This window comes from Coregonus clupeaformis, chromosome 33 (assembly GCF_020615455.1).
Source record: "Coregonus clupeaformis isolate EN_2021a chromosome 33, ASM2061545v1, whole genome shotgun sequence".
Classification (NCBI taxonomy): Eukaryota; Metazoa; Chordata; class Actinopteri; order Salmoniformes; family Salmonidae; genus Coregonus; species Coregonus clupeaformis.
In genome coordinates, this window is record NC_059224.1 from 2,799,649 (window position 1) to 2,817,148 (window position 17,500).

Below are 17,500 nucleotides of genomic sequence, written 5' to 3' on the forward strand. Positions count from 1 at the left end.
AGAGAGAGAGAGGGAGACCGAGAGAGAGAGAGAGGGAGACAGAAAGAGAGAGGGAGACAGATAGACAGAGAGAGAGGGAGAGAGAGAGATCAAAATCAAAATCAATCTGTATGTGTGTGTATAGTGCGTACAGTGCTTTGCAAAAGTATTCATACCCCTTGGCGTTTTTCCTATTTTGTTGCATTACAACCTGTGGATTTCATGTAATGGACATGCACAAAATAGTCAAAATTGGTGAAGTGAAATGAAAAAAATAACTTGTTTCAAAAAATTAGACAAAAGAAATAACGAAAAAGTGGTGCGTGCATATGTATTCACCCCCTTTGCTATGAAGCCCCTAAATAAGATCTGGTGCAACCAATTACCTTCAGAAGTCACATAATTAGTTAAATAAAGTCCACCTGTGTGCAATCTAAGTGTTACATGATCTCTCACACACACACATATACATATATATATATACACACACACACACACACACACACACACACACACACACACACACACACACACACACACACACCTGTTCTGAAAGGCCCCAGAGTCTGCTACACCACTATGCAAGGGGCACCACCAAGCAAGCGGCACCATGAATACCAAGGAGCTCTCCAAACAGGTCAGGGACAAAGTTGTGGAGAAGTACAGATCAGGGTTGGGTTATAAAAAAATATCAAAAACTTTGAACATCCCACAGAGCACCATTAAATCCATTATTAAAAAATGGAAAGAATATGGCACCACAACAAACCTGCCAAGAGAGGGCCGCCCACCAAAACTCACGGACCAGGCAAGGAAGGCATTAATCAGAGAGGCAACAAAGAGACAAAAGATAACCCTGAAGGAGCTGCAAAGCTCCACAGCGGAGATTGGAGTATCTGTCCATAGGACCACTTTAAGACGTACACTCCACAGAGCTGGGCTTTACGGAGGAGTGGCCAGAAAAAGCCATTGCTTAAAGAAAGAAAGAAGCAAACACGTTTGGTGTTCGCCAAAAGGCATGTGGGAGACTCCCCAAACATATGGAAGAAGGTACTCTGGTCAGATGAGACTAAAATTGAGCTTTTTGGCCATCAAGGAAAACACTATGTCTGGCGCAAACCCAACACTTCTCATCACCCCGAGAACACCATGTTTTCCATCGGCAGGGACTGGGAAACTGGTCAGAATTGAAGGAATGATGGATGACGCTAAATACAGGGAAATTCTTGAGGGAAACCTGTTTCAGTCTTCCAGAGATTTGAGACTGGGACGGAGGTTCACCTTCCAGCAGGATAATGACCCTAAGCATACTGCTAAAGCAACACTTGAGTGGTTTAAGGGGAAACATTTAAATGTCTTGGCCTAGTCAAAGCCCAGACATCAATCCAATTGAGAATCTGTGGTATGACTTAAAGATTGCTGTACACCAGCGGAACCCATCCAACTTGAAGGAGCTGGAGCAGTTTTGCCTTGAAGAATGGGCAAAAATCCCAGTGGCTAGATGTGCCAAGCTTATAGAGACACACCCCAAGAGACTTGCAGCTGTAATTGCTGCAAAAGGTGGCTCTACAAAGTATTGACTTTGGGGGGGTGAATAGTTATGCACACTCAAGTTCTGTTTTTTTGTCTTATTTCTTGTTTGTTTCAGATTTGTATTTATTTTGCATCTTCAAAGTGGTAGGCATGTTGTGTAAATCAAATGATACAAACCCCCCAAAAAAATCAATTTTAATTCCAGGTTGTCAGGCAACAAAATAGGAAAAATGCCAAGGGGGGTGAATACTTTCACAAGCCACTGTATGTTATCTTGTGCGTGTATGCATGTGTCTGTGCCTATGTTTGTGTTGCTTCACAGTCCCTGCTGTTCCATAAGGTGTATTTTTATCTGTTTCTTAAATCTGACTCTACTGCTTGCATCAGTTACCTGATGTGGAATAGAGTTCCATGTAGTCATGGCTCTATGTAGTACTGTGCGCTTCCCATAGTCTGTTCTGGACTTGGGGACTGTGAAGAGACCTCTGGTGGCATGTCTTGTGGGGTATGCATGGGTGTCCGAGCTGTGTGCTAGTCATTTAAACAGACAGCTCGGTGCTTTCAACATGGCAATACCTCTCACAAAAACAAGTAGTGATGAAGTCAATCGCTTCTCTACTTTGAGCCAGGAGAGATTGACATGCATAATATTAATGTTTGCTCTCTGTGTACATCCAAGGGCCAGCCGTGCTGCCCTGTTCTGAGCAAATTGCAATTTTCCTAAGTCCCTCTTTGTGGCCCCTGACCACGACTGAACAGTAGTCCAGGTGCGACAAAATTAGAGCCTGTAGGACCTGCCTTGTTGATAGTGCTGTTAAGAAGGTAGAGCAGCGCTTTATTATGGACAGACTTCTCCCCATTTTAGCTACTGTTGTATCAATATGTTTGACCATGACAGTTACAATCCAGGGTTACTCCAAGCAGTCTAGTCACCTGAACTTGCTCAATTTCCACATTATTTATTACAAGATTTAGTTGAGGTTTAGGGTTTAGTGAAAGACTTCCCAAATACAATGCGTTTAGTTTTTGAAATATTTAGGACTAGCTTATTCCTTGCCACTCATTCTTAAACTAACTGCAGCTCTTTGTTAAGTGTTGCAGTCATTTCAGTCACTGTAGTAGCTGACGTGAATAGTGTTGAGTCATCCACATACATAGACACACTTGCTTTACTCAAAGCCTGTCGTTAGTAAAGATTGAAAAAAGTAAGGGGCCTAGACAGCTGCCCTGGGGAATTCCTGATTCTACCTGGATTATGTTGGAGAGGCTTCCATTAAAGAACACCCTCTGTGTTCTGTTAGACAGGTAACTCTTTATCCACAATATAGCAGGGGTGTAAAGCCATAACACATACGTTTTTCCAGTAGCAGACTATGATCGATAATGTCAAAAGCCGCACTGAAGTAAAAAGAAACAGCCCCCACAATCTTTTTATCATCAATTTCTCTAAGCCAATCATCAGTCATTTGTGTAAGTGCTGTGCTTGTTGAATGTCCTTCCCTATAAGCGTGCTGAAAGTCTGTTGTCAATTTGTTTACTGTAAAATAGCATTGTATCTGGTCAAACTTTACTATTCTTAGGTAGCGGAATGACTTTTGCTTCCCTCCAGGCCTGAGGGCACACACTTTCTAGTAGGCTTACATTGAAGATATGGCAAATAGGAGTGGCAATATCGTCCGCTATTATCCTCAGTAATTTTCCATCGAAGTTGTCAGACCCCGACGGCTTGTCATTGTTGATAGACAACAACAATTTTTTCACCTCTTCCACACCCACTTTACGGAATTCAAAATTAGAATTCTTGTCTTTCATAATTTGGTCAGATATACTTGGATGTGTAGTTGTCAGCGTTTGTTGCTGGCATGTCATGCCTACATTTGCTAATCTTGCCAATGAAAAAATCATTCAAGTAGTTGGCAATATCAGTCGGTTTTGTGACGAATGAGCCATCTGATTCAATTAATGATGGAGCTGAGTTTGCCTTTTTTCCCAAAATTTCATTTAAGGTGCTCCAAAGCTTTTTACTATCATTCTTTATGTAATTTATCTTTGTTTCATAGTGTAGTTTCTTATTTTTATTCAGTTTAGTCACATGATTTCTCAATTTGCAATACGTTTGCCAATCGGTTGTGCAGCCAGACTTACTTGCCATTACTTGCCAATAGGTGCATGCTTATTAGTAACTGGGATAAGCAATTTCATAAATGTGTCTCAAGTGCAACATCTGTTTGCTCCTCATTACACACCACGGACCAAAAAATATTATTTACATCAACAACATAGGAATCACTACAAAACGTATTGTATGACCTATTATACACTATATTAGGTCCAGCCTTTGGAACTTTGGTTTTCCTAGATATGGCCACTATATTGTGATCACTACATCCGATGGATCTGGATACTGCTTTCAAGCACATTTCTACAGCATTAGTAAAGATGTGATCAATACATGTTGATGATTTCATTCCTGCGCTGTTTGTAACTACCCTGGTAGGTTGACTGATAACCTGAACCAGGTCGCAGGCACTGGTTTCAGTTTGAAGCTTTTTCTTGAGTGGGCAGCTTGATGAAAGCCAGTCAATATTTAAAATCACCCAGAAAATATACCTCTCTGTTGATATCACATACATTATCAAGCATTTCACACGTTATCCAGATACTGACTGTTACCACTTGGTGGTCTATAGCAGCTTCCCACAAGAATGGGGTTTAGGTGAGGCAGATGAACCTGTTGCCATATTACTTCAACAGTATTTAACATGAGATCCTCTCTAATCTTTACAGGAATGTGGTTCTGAATATAAACAGCAACACCTCCACCACTGGCATTTCCGTCTATTCTGTAAATGTTATAACCTTGTATTGCTACCACTGTATCAAAAGGTATTGTCTAAGTGCATTTCAGAAATAGTCAGAATATGAATGTTAACTGTTACTAGCAAGTTATTAATTTCATGAACCTTGTTTCTTAAGCTACATATGTTAACATGGGCTATTTTCAGCACTTTTCTGGGATGCTTGCTTGTTTTCATTGCTTTACTGGGAAGCTTAGCAGAAGTAGATATTGTCATGTTATTTATGTTAGTGCAGGGTGAGCTGCACACAGTGGACTTACTACTTGGGCACACCACCTCAGTGCTAACAGCATAAATCTGGTTCATAGGAACATGATTGCTGTATACAATAGCTGTAGGATCAGCAGAGGCATTCAGGGCAGTTAGAGGGACATAAATTAGGTTACTAACATTGTGTCTACCAATGCCCCTGGTATAATGTACATTTGCTAAAGCATTATGATGACTCAGCGACACAATGGTAGGGATTAACTGTGCTGGGCTTGGATTGATAAGTCATTGTCTCAATGCAGCCTTATAATGCTGTGAAAGGATCCAGGAACCCAAATGATTTGGGTGGATCCCATCCTCCTTATAAAATGTGTTTTGTTTTCCGAAAGGTATCGAAATTGTCAACAAACGTTACACCCATTGAGCTGCAATAATCACGTAGCCAGTTGTGAAGAGAAAGAATCCTGCTAAAGCGTTCAATGCCACGATTCAGAGAGGGCACAGGGCCAGATATGATAGGTATTTTATTAGGGTCTAGCAGAGAGTCAATCAGCTCTTCGAAATCCAGTTTCAACTGTTCAGAGCTGCCCTTCATAATGTCATTAAAACCCACATGGACTACGATAGAATCGATGTCCATGTCCTGGCGTAGTACATTTGGGAGCAGCTTAGTAATTTAATTTACTCGAGCTCCGGGATAGGACATTGTTCCTGCACCAGTAACACTCACATTTTATACCATGGAGCTGCCCAAAAACACGGCTGGCCAGAAGGACAAGGAAATCCGCCCACTCCCACGCTTCACAGGATGGTGCAGGCCAGGGCGGCGAAACTATTTGTTGTTTGTATACGCTCTGGGCCTCTCGTTGAGAGTGTAGACTGCTTTTGCGGGAGGCCACTGTGCTCGGCTTCCACGGCTCGTGACATGCGACCATCGTTGATTGCCATGCTCCTCTCGCTGTGCTCCTTCGACTCCACTATCGGATGGGAGAGGAGAGGCAGGATGTCTCCCCTGGCAACACCGGCCAAAACGACAAGGCGGAGATGCATCCAACATGCGCGAACGCCGTCCAGCCACCGGTGTAGAAAAGGTAAAACATTCCACTCTGCGTTTCTTACGTAGGCTGGCGACCTGCGTGATCAAGGAAGCCACCTCAAGCCTATAATCCTAGGCAAGCAAACAATTGCCGCATTGGAACTCAGTTTGGAATCCAGTTTGTCCCGAAAAACAAAGCGTAGTAGATACAGCTTCTACAGCGCTGGAACCGTTAATTTACTTCTCAAGACAGAAAGGGCTTGGAAAACTCATCTGGGACTAACTTCGTTAGCCTGATGGCTAACGTTAGCAGCTTAGCTAGGTGAGTGGCTCTTTCAAGCAGATTTTAACCTGTCAGTTAAGCGGGATTCCGGGACAAGAAATAGCGGTCCTAGCTGTTAAAAGCTAACCGCGTCGCGGAATCCATGCAAAAACAAGTTTGGTATTTATGTTCAACAAAGATTGATTATGTTTTAGTTAAAATAACAAACAGAGTGTTTCCAGCATAGAGAGTTCAGCTGCGCACTCTGGGTTGCATGTGCCCTACCTACAGCTCCAAACCTCCTCAGTATTGGAGGACATTTTGCTATGCATTGTGGGTGCTTTACAGTCACGTACAAACTGGATGAGATTCAAGACTCAAGAGCCTGATATGCTATTTGATGAATTAAAATCAGTGTATCTATACCATAACTCATGATCAAGCCAATTATGCATGATGCTTATGATATTGTTATAATAGAGAATATGATTTGAGTCTTCTGGGGGTAAAGCCAAAGAATTTGCTAATTACTGACCGTGTGGCTGATAATTGACACTAATACGAAATATGGAGGATGAAAGAAGAGTGAGTTCTAATACAGAGAGCTCTTAAGGCAATAGCTAGTCTTGCATAGCAAGTCTTCCGGAGACACTTGAAACCCTACCTCTTTAAGGAATACCTGGAATAGTCTAACAGTAATCCTTCTACACCCCCCTCCCCCAGGGGTTGTTGTCCCACTGGCTATCCTAAGTTGAATGCACCAATTTGTAAGTCGCTCTGGATAAGAGCGTCTGCTAAATTACTTAAATGTTAAATGTTGCATCTGTATTCTAGCTTGTTCCATAGGGATGGTCCTGGGAGCCTTGGAAACAGTCCCTAGTAGTCAACACACAGCAGCACTGCTCCCCCTCTTTCCTTTAGCCCACTGTCTGTCTGGCTGGCTGACTGGCTGACTAGCTGGCTAGCTGGCTGGCTGCTGTCCTGGCTGTCTGGCTGTCTGGCTGGCTGCTGTCCTGGCTGTCTGGCTGTCTGGCTGGCTGCTGTCCTGGCTGTCTGGCTGTCTGGCTGTCTGGCTGGCTGCTGTCCTGGCTGTCTGTCTGGCTGGCTGCTGTCCTGGCTGTCTGGCTGTCTGGCTGTCTGCTGTCCTGGCTGTCTGGCTGTCTGGCTGGCTGCTGTCCTGGCTGTCTGGCTGGCTGCTGTCCTGGCTGTCTGGCTGGCTGCTGTCCTGGCTGTCTGTCTGTCTGGCTGGCTGCTGTCCTGGTTGTCTGGTATGTCTGAATGAATGGCATTCTGAGGTCTCAGTGAGCTAGGCTGGCTGGCTGCTGTCCTGGCTGGCTGGAATGTCTGAATGAATGGCATTCTGAGGTCTCAGTGAGCTAAGCTGGCTGGCTGCTGTCCTGCCTGTCTGGTATGTCTGGAAATCAGCTAGCCAGCCAGGGAAAACAGGGTGAGAGGAGGAAGAGGAGAGGGGCAGGAAGGGATATGCCTCAGACATGCTGTCCTAAGTAAGATGTAGCTATTCATACCAAATGGCAAATAACCTTGAAAACTGAGAGGAACTCAGAGAAAGAGAGAGGGGAGAATGTAGGAGTGGAGGAGGGGAGTGGAATGGAGAGGTAGGAGGAAGGCTAAGAGAGGAGGTTACAAGAGGGCAAGAGGAGAAGAGGAGATAGGGAGGGTACAAGGAGGAGGATAGGAGGGGACAGGGAGGATACAAGGAGGAGGAGAGGACAGGGAGCAGGAGAGGACAGAGAGGAGGAGGGGACGGAGGAGGAGAGGAGAGGACAGGGAGGATACAAGGAGGAGGAGAGGACAGGGAGGAGGAGAGGACAGAGGAGGAGAGGAGAGGACAGGGAGGATACAAGGAGGAGGAGAGGACAGGGAGGAGGAGAGGACAAGGAGGAGGAGAGGACAGAGAGGAGGAGGGGACAGAGGAGGAGAGGAGAGGACAGGGAGGATACAAGGAGGAGGAGAGGACAGGGAGGAGGAGAGGACAAGGAGGAGGAGAGGACAGGGAGGAGGAGAGGACAAGGAGGAGGAGAGGACAGGGAGGAGGAGAGGACAGAGAGGAGGAGAGGACAGAGAGCAGGAGAGGACAGAGAGGAGGAGGGGACGGAGGAGGAGAGGAGAGGACAGGGAGGATACAAGGAGGAGGAGAGGACAGGGAGGAGGAGAGGACAAGGAGGAGGAGAGGACAGGGAGGAGGAGAGGACAGAGAGGACGGAGGAAGAGAGGAGAGGACAGGGTGGATACAAGGAGGAGGAGATGAGAGGACAGGGTGGATACAAGGAGGAGGAGATGAGAGGACAGGGTGGATACAAGGAGGAGGAGAGGACAAGGAGGAGGAGAGGACAGAGAGGAGGAGGGGACGGAGGAGGAGAGGACAGGGTGGATACAAGGAGGAGGGGACGGAGGAGGAGAGGAGAGGACAGGGAGGAGGAGAGGACAGAGAGGAGGAGGGGACGGAGGAGGAGAGGAGAGGACAGGGTGGATACAAGGAGGAGGGGACGGAGGAGGAGAGGAGAGGACAGGGTGGATACAAGGAGGAGGAGAGGACAGGGAGGAGGAGAAAAGGAGGAGGGGACAGGGAGGATACAAGGAGGAGGAGAGGACAGGGGGGATACAAGGAGGAGGAGAGAAAGGATACAATGAGGAGGGGGGGCAGGGACGATACAAGTAAGAGCAGAAGACAAGGAGGAGAGGAGGAGGAAAAGAGGAGAGGACAGGGAGGATAAAAGGAGGAGGAGGAGAGGAAAGGGGAGGACAGGGAGGAGGAGAGGAGAGGAGAGGAGGAGGAAAGCAGAGGACAGGGAGGAAACAAGGAATAGGAGAGGAGAGGGAGGATACAAGGAAGAGGAGGAGAGGAGAAGACAGGGAGGATACAAGTAGGAGGAGAGGAAGGATACAAGGAGGAGCAGAGGAAGGATACAAGGAGGAGGAGAGGAGAGGAAAGGGTTTGATACAAGGAGGAGGAGAGGAGGAGGAAAGCAGAGGACAGGGAGGAAACAAGGAATAGGAGAGGAGAGGGAGGATACAAGGAAGAGGAGGAGAGGAGAGGACAGGAAGGAGAGGAGGAGGAAAGGAGAGGAGAGGGAGGAAACAAGGAATAGGAGAGGAGGGGACAGGATACAATGAGGAGGAGGAGAGGAGAGGACAGGGAGTATACAAGGAGGAGGAGAGGAGAGGAAAGAATTTGATACAAGGAGGAGGAGAGGAGGAGGAAAGCAGAGGACAGGGAGGAAACAAGGAATAGGAGAGGAGAGGGAGGATACAAGGAAGAGGAGGAGAGGAGAAGACAGGGAGGATACAAGGAGGAGGAGAGGAAGGATACAAGGAGGAGGAGAGGAAGGATACAAGGAGGAGGAGAGGAGGAGGAAAGCAGAGGACAGGGAGGAAACAAGGAATAGGAGAGGAGAGGGAGGATACAAGGAAGAGGAGGAGAGGAGAGGACAGGAAGGAGAGGAGGAGGAAAGCAGAGGAGAGGGAGGATACAAGGAATAGGAGAGGAGGGGACAGGATACAATGAGGAGGAGGAGAGGAGAGGACAGGGAGTATACAAGGAGGAGGAGAGGAGAAGATAGGGAGGATACAAGGAGTAGGAGAGGACAGGAAGGAGAGGAGGAGGAAAGCAGAGGACAGGGAGGATTCAAGGAGGAGAGGAGAGGAGAGGACAGGGAGGATACAAGGAGGAGGAGAGGAGGGGACAGGATACAAGGAGGAGGAGAGGAGATCTATGATGAGGCCAAGATGATTTGTAAGGTTCTATTCCTTCCCCCCCCCCCCTTGTTCTCACTCCAACCTCTCCAGATGAAGAACATTATCTAATGTTGTCATGCGCCTCACAGAATAACACCCTGTTTTCTGTATCAAAAAACACATATTGCATTGAACATCATATCTCTGTATCTGTTCAACACAATACCAATGTAGGGTTATCTGAACATTATCTAACGGTGTGCCTCAGAAAATAAGCACACCCATAATAGGTCAGGACACACCCATAATAGATCAGGACACACCCATAAGCCCAGAATGTAGAGATGAATAGCCTATCATGTTAAATTGAGGAACACCACCACCCTCCGTAGCACTAAACCCTCCGTAGCACTAAACCCTCCGTAGCACTAAACCCTCCATAACACTAAACCCTCCGTAGCACTAAACCCTCCATAACACTAAACCCTCCGTAGCACTAAACCCTCCGTAGCACTAAACCCTCCGTAGCACTAAACCCTCCGTAGCACTAAACCCTCCAGGGCAGGAATTTAGTTACATGAATGGCTTTGGTGGAGTAGAGAGGAGGGGCAGGAGGTGCCCATTGTGTGCCGGGGTGAGGGGGATAGAGGGGGAGGTAGAGGGGGAGGTAGAGGGGGAGGTGGAGGGGGAAGACGAAGCCCTCACCAGCTCCCCCTCCAAACCTGAAACAAAGGACCAGGCTGGTACAGTCCTACATCTGGTTAGAGAGCAGGGTGTGTGTGCTTGCATTGTGTGTATTTGTGCGTGTGTGTCTGTCAAGCCATTGTATCTTCCCTATGCCACTCCACAGCTCTGTGTGCAGCAGGCAGGAACCCCACAGAGAACCAGGAGCTCACACAATAAACCCTAACAGCTATTAAAACAGCTATTAACAAGACAGAGAGCGAGGGAGACAGGAGAGAGAGCGAGGGAGACAGGAGAGAGAGGGAGAGGGAGACAGGAGAGAGAGAGAGAGGGAGACAGGAGAGAGAGAGAGAGGGAGACAGGAGAGAGAGAGAGAGGGAGACAGGAGAGAGAGAGAGCGAGGGAGACAGGAGAGAGAGAGAGCGAGGGAGACAGGAGAGAGAGAGAGCGAGGGAGACAGGAGAGAGAGAGAGCGAGGGAGACAGGAGAGAGAGAGAGCGAGGGAGACAGGAGAGAGAGAGAGCGAGGGAGACAGGAGAGAGAGCGAGGGAGACAGGAGAGAGAGCGAGGGAGACAGGAGAGAGAGCGAGGGAGACAGGAGAGAGAGCGAGGGAGACAGGAGAGAGAGCGAGGGAGACAGGAGAGAGAGAGGGGGAGTCAGGAGAGAGAGAGGGGGAGACAGGAGAGAGAGAGGGGGAGACAGGAGAGAGAGTGGGGGAGACAGGAGAGAGAGTGGGGGAGACAGGAGAGAGAGTGGGGGAGACAGGAGAGAGAGTGGGGGAGACAGGAGAGAGAGAGGGAGACAGGAGAGAGAGAGAGGGAGACAGGAGAGAGAGAGGAGAGAGAGAGGGAGAGAGGGAGACAGGAGAGAGCGAGGGAGACATGAGAGAGCGAGGGAGACAGGAGAGAGCGAGGGAGACAGGAGAGAGCGAGGGAGACAGGAGAGAGAGAGGGAGACAGGGGAGAGGGAGGGAGAAAGGAGAGAGCGAGGGAGACAGGAGAGGGAGAGAGAGACAGGAGAGAGACAGGAGAGAGGGAGACAGGAGAGAGACAGGAGAGAGGGAGACAGGAGAGAGAGAGCGAGACAGGAGAGCGAGACAGGAGATAGAGAGGGAGACCGGAGAGAGAGATGGAGAAGGATAGAGAGAGGAGAGAGAGATGGAGAAGGAGAGAGAGAGGGAGACAGAGAAAGGAGAGAAAGAGGAAGAGGGGGAGAGAGAGAGAAAGAGATGGGGGGAGAGGAGGGAGAGGGGAAATGAGAGTAGGGAGAGGGAGAGAGATAATTATAGACAGAGAGGGAGAGAGAGCGGGAGAGAGAAAAAAAGAAAATAGAGAGAAAGTGAAAATGGACAGATGATACTGTTCTCATCAGCTCATGAAGTCTCACTCCCAGAGGAGAAGCAGGAAGAAAACAAGTAATTATTTCTCCTTTCATTAACGTCTCTTGCCGACTGCAGTGTGTGTGTTAGTTAACAAGGCCTTAAAGGAGGTCATCATACACAGTTGAAGTCGGATGTTTACATACACTTAGGTTGGAGTCATTACAACTCGTTTTTCAACCACTCCACACATTTCTTGTTAACAAACTATTGTTTTGGCAAGTTCGGTTAGGACATCTACTTTGTGCATGACACAAGTAATTTTTCCAACAATTGTTTAGACATATTATTTCACTTATAATTCACTGTATCACAACTCCAGTGCGTCAGAAGTTTACATACACTAAGTTGACTGTGCCTTTAAACAGCTTGGAAAATTCCAGAAAATGATGTCATGGCTTTAGAAGCTTCTGATAGGCTAATTGACATCATTTGAGTCAATTGGAGGTGTACCTGTGGATGTATTTCAAGGCCTACCTTCAAACTCAGTGCCTCTTTGCTTGACATCATGGGAAAATCAAAATAAATTAGCCAAGACCTCAGAAAATAATTGTAGACCTCCACAAGTCTGGTTCATCCTTGGGAGCAATTTCCAAACGCCTGATGGTACCGCGTTCATCTGTACAAACAATAGTATGCAAGTATAAACACCATGGGACCACGCAGCCGTCATACCGCTCAGGGAGGACACGCGTTCTGTCTCCTAGAGATGAGCGTACTTTGTTGCGAAAAGTGCAAATCAATCCCAGAATAACAGCAAAGGACATTGTGAAGATGCTGGAGGAAACAGGTACAAAAGTATCTATATCCACAGTAAAACGAGTCCTATAACGACATAACCTGAAAGGCCGCTCAGCAAGGAAGAAGCCACTGCTCCAAAACCACCATAAAAAAGCCAGACTACAGTTTGCAACTGCACATGGGGACAAAGATCTTACTTTTTGGAGAAATGTCCTCTGGTCTGATTAAACAAAAATATAACTGTTTGGCCATAATGACCATCGTTATGTTTGGAGGAAAAAGGGGGTGGCTTGCAAGCCGAAGAACACCATCCCAACCGTGAAGCACGGGGGTGGCAGCATCATGCTGTGGGGGTGCTTTGCTGCAGGAAGGACTGGTGCACTTCACAAAATACATGGCATCATGAGGAAGGAAAATTATGTGGATATATTGAAGCAACATCTCAAGACATTAGTCAGGAAGTTAAAGCTTCGTCTCAAATGGGTCTTCCAAATGGACAATGACCCCAAGCATACTTCCAAAGTTGTGGCAAAATGGCTTAAGGACAACAAAGTCAAGGTATTGGAGTGGCCATTACAAAGCCCTGACCTCAATCCTATAGAAAATGTGTGGGCAGAATTGAAAAAGCGTGTGCGAGCAAGGAGGCCTACAAACCTGACTCAGTTACACCAGCTCTGTCAGAAGGAATGGGCCAAAATTCACCCAACTTATTGTGGGAAGCTTGTGGAAGGCTACCCGAAACGTTTGACCCAAGTTTAACAATTTAAAGGCAATGCTACCAAATACTAATTGAGTGTATGTAAACTTCTGACCCACTGGGAATGTGATGAAAGAAATAAAAGCTGAAATAAATAATTCTCTCTACTATTATTCTGACATTTCACATTCTTAAAATAAAGTGGTGATCCTAACTGACCTAAGACAGGGCATTGTTACTAGGGTTAAATGTCAGGAATTGTGAAAAACCGACTGTAAATGTATTTGGCTAAGGTGTATGTAAACTTCGTACTTCAACTCTACATACTGGATTCATCTGCAGCGATAGACAGGTATGGAGTTAGTTAGGGACACACTCTTGGAGGAGGAAACGGCACCAGACGTTTTATTTCAACACTCAGCAATTCCAACATAAACAGCGATGCAACGTATTACCTATACACAAGTTTTTGAGCCGTTTCCGCTCTACTTCCTGAACTCCTCCCGTCGATGCAATCCACTTCCGTTCTGCCGGGCTGGGTTTGTTTTGCTAGCTAGCGCCGTTGTGCCGACAAAGCACTGATATCGCAGTGACAAAGAGGATATAAAAATTACAATTACAACATGAAGAAAAGTGGTTCGGGAACGACGTGTGCGGTAGTTGGTTGCAAAAACTCGAGAAAGCACCTGAACGAGTGGTTAGATAGAGAGTGCTACGACCACAAACCAGCTACGAAGAGGCAATGTCCATGCGCTCCATTGTTTACATTTTTTCGCAAGCCTGATACCGACTCGGAATCAAGGACCTGGCTGAAGGCATTGAATCTAAAGAAACCACCCCTCAACGTTTTTGTTTGTTCCTATCACTTTGTTGACCAAAAACCTACCAAGGATAATCCTTTCCCAGAGTTGTGGTTGGGATACAATCGCCCTCCCCAGCCAAAGAGGCGTCAACTCACCCAGCGGACCACTGCCTCCCCCCAGATAAAGAAACGCAGACTTGAATCTGAGGGTAAGTTCAGCAACTTTAGCTATGAAGCTGACAATACTGTTAATTATGAAGAAGTTGTCATACATTAACAAAAGAAGACATAGGCCTAGGCTACAATGGTCAAATAATTACCTTCCACAGGATCGCAGCTGAGTGGGAACAAGATCTCCCTGGTCCAGCAACACACGTACATCCCGCAGTTTTGACTTCTCCAGCTTCAGTTACCAGCACCCAAGCATTATGCCATGCATTGTTCAAACACTGGCTAGGCTCTACATTTGCTTTCAGATAAACAAAACGATCATGTTTGTATGACATGACACAACCGACTTTGTTGCTGTGCAGATATTGATATGCCTCGGCGGCTTTCAGATTGTCCATTGCTTTTCCATCTATTGCCATGGATTGCACGAAGTAGGATCAAATCTTGCTGTACGTTATGTTGGGCCACGTCGTCATGTTATCCTCCCAGTTCTGCACTGAATTCGGGTGGAGGAGAGTAGCGCCATCTCCAGTCAAAGTAGTAGAACCGTGTTCCCAAGCTAGCGTCGACATCGCTGTGTTTACACCGGCAGACGTTGTGCAAACAACTTCTGGCGGAAATGAAATGCATTTGTGTAGAGTTATGGCGCCAACCGGGATACAGCGCGTAAACTTGTCTATAGAGTGTTGAAGCAAGAGGCAGATCTCGTTCACAGAAACTGGCCTGAATGCCATCTGTTCTAGGTGCTGGAATGGGACGCCGAGTTGTGGGAAGAGGAGGCGGAGTAGAGGAGAGGGTGCTTCAACACTAAGCAGTTTATATAGATTGGTAGGGCAGCTGAACTATCACAGAGACAGTTGTTGTGTACATTACACTGTACTGCAGCGGGTGTTCGTCAAACAGGCTGTGTGTGTGTGAGTGTATTCCATGTGCGTTAGATGTCACACTCACCTATAGCTGGTGTGGTCAGAGCAGGGTTGGTGTGCCCTCACCACTACGAACACGTGTTGGAAGTGAGAGCGTATGTTCTTGGGGCTGAAGGGTTGAGCCCCGGGCTCCTGGAATACGATGGTCACTATGTCATTACCTATGTGCCGCTTCCTCAGGAGCTGGGAGGAGACAGACACACGGGGAAAACAGCAAAGATAAACATATGGACAACAAGATAAACATATGGACAACAAGATAAACATATGGACAACAAGATAAACATATGGCCAACAAGATAAACATATGGCCAACAAGATAAACATATGGCCAACAAGATAAACATATGGCCAACAAGATAAACATATGGCCAACAAGATAAACATATGGCCAACAAGATAAACATATGGCCAACAAGATAAACATATGGCCAACAAGATAAACATATGGCCAACAAGATAAACATATGGCCAACAAGATAAACATATGGACAACAAGATAAACATATGGCCAACAAGATAAACATATGGCCAACAAGATAAACATATGGCCAACAAGATAAACATATGGCCAACAAGATAAACATATGGCCAACAAGATAAACATATGGCCAACAAGATAAACATATGGCCAACAAGATAAACATATGGCCAACAAGATAAACATATGGACAACAAGATAAACATATGGCCAACAAGATAAACATATGGCCAACAAGATAAACATATGGCCAACAAGATAAACATATGGCCAACAAGATAAACATATGCCTTTTCAATCTATCAATGATTGTAGCGCCTGACATTTTTTATCATTCATTGCGTCGGAACGACAGAGAAAACTGGTCAGTGAACACAGCCATGGAAAAATGCTAGATATTACGCTTACAATGAAATGAAGGGCTATCTGGGCAAAATGATGTCTTCACAGCGAGTTACTATAACTGGTTACTACTACTACCATGTTATTTACTTGATTCCGTGTTTTAACCGTACTAACACATACCTGTTGTTTGTTGTTGGGTGTGTACGGCAGCATGGTGGAAACATGGAACATCACCTCATAGTCCTTATAGGTGGTGTACAGGGAGTGGGTCCCTGTGGAGTCAGCTAGAGGAGAGACAGACAGTAACTAGGGTTAGACAGACAGGTTCATAGTTCTTATAGGTGGGGTACAGGGAGTGGGACCCTATGGAGTCAGCTAGAGGAGAGACAGACAGGTTCATAAGCCTTATAGGTAGTGTACAGGGAGTGGTGAACAGGAAGTGAGTCCCAGTTGTGTCAGCTAGCGGAGAGACGTACGGACGGACGGACAGACAGACAGACAGACAGGAAAGCTCATAGTCCTTATAGGTAGTGTACAGGAAGTGGTGTACAGGAAGTGAGTCCCAGTTGTGTCAGCTAGCAGACAGACAGACAGACAGACAGGAAAGCTCATAGTCTTTATAGGTAGTGTACAGGGAGTGGTGTACAGGAAGTGAGTCCCAGTGGTGTCAGCTATAAGAGGGAGAGAATACAACAGCAGAATCTGGTTAGAAAGCATGTCTATGAGAGTCTTCCTGCCTGTGGCTATGCATGGAACCTATTCACTCTGCTCTGGTTAGAAAGCGTGTCTATGAGAGTCTTCCTGCCTGTGGCTATGCATGGAACCTATTCACTCTGCTCTGGGTAGAAAGCGTGTCTATGAGAATCTTCCTGCCTGTGGCTATGCATGGAACCTATTCACTCTGCTCTGGGTAGAAAGCGTGTCTATGAGAGTCCTCTATACTGTCCCCTTCATATCGTGTCCTGCTCTCTCTCCATCTCTGTTTCTGCCAGCCAGTTGATCAGATGTCCTATTGTTCCAGCTTCCAATATCTCTACAGACCCATACGCCTCTGTTCAAAAGTTGTGCACTATATAGGGAATTGAAACTTGGAAACATTTGGGACACACATTTACTAAATAGGGACAGTCTAGGGACTGGTACAGCATATTAATTCACTTAGAATAGCTAATAGAGCACAATATTAAAGCTGTCTTTTTGTAAGCACTAACAGAGGCTAACTCTGCCATGGCTCGTTGGCCAAAGCCTAAGGGGAAATGAATGTTTTTTTGGAGGGTTTTGGAATTAGGCCCTTCTTTCCCCCATAGGAATGGCTGAACATTTCCGTTTTTTAGGACTACAAACTGGTAAGCTCTATAGCTTGGTTACCCTCTTACCGTAGGCATTTCCTCTTTAGTGTTTATTGAATGTCAAGGTGATCAAAGAACCAACTGCCATCTTTGTTTTTCAAAAGCACTAGCCTAGCTCAACCGCATATGGGCCTGGTGGGTTGGGGTCAGGTGGGGAGGAGAGAGCGAGAGGAAGAGAAGGAAGTTGAAAGGGGAAATGTTTACAACGGGTTCATGTGGTTATTCTGTGTATAGTATGATAGTGATCAGAGCATGTTTCCTCTACCCAGCCATGGCCTTAGAAGAGCACTGAGGCACGCACGGCCGGCCAACTCTAAACATAGCACCACACCAGACACTTCAAACACAGAA

At 46.4% G+C, this 17,500-nt stretch overlaps 1 protein-coding gene across 1 annotated transcript in view; it reads right to left on the minus strand.

Annotated features, from left to right (window-relative positions):
* The window catches only part of LOC121548642 (signal-induced proliferation-associated 1-like protein 1), a 71,201-nt gene that overhangs the window by 32,193 nt on the left and 21,508 nt on the right, over positions 1 to 17,500 (minus strand). Inside the window, exons 8-9 of the mRNA XM_041860161.2 lie at positions 15,981 to 16,084; positions 15,000 to 15,157 (exon numbers count right to left, since the gene is read on the minus strand). Of these exons, the coding sequence (XP_041716095.2) occupies positions 15,000 to 15,157; positions 15,981 to 16,084 (262 nt within the window). The remainder of the gene's footprint in view (positions 1 to 14,999; positions 15,158 to 15,980; positions 16,085 to 17,500) is intronic.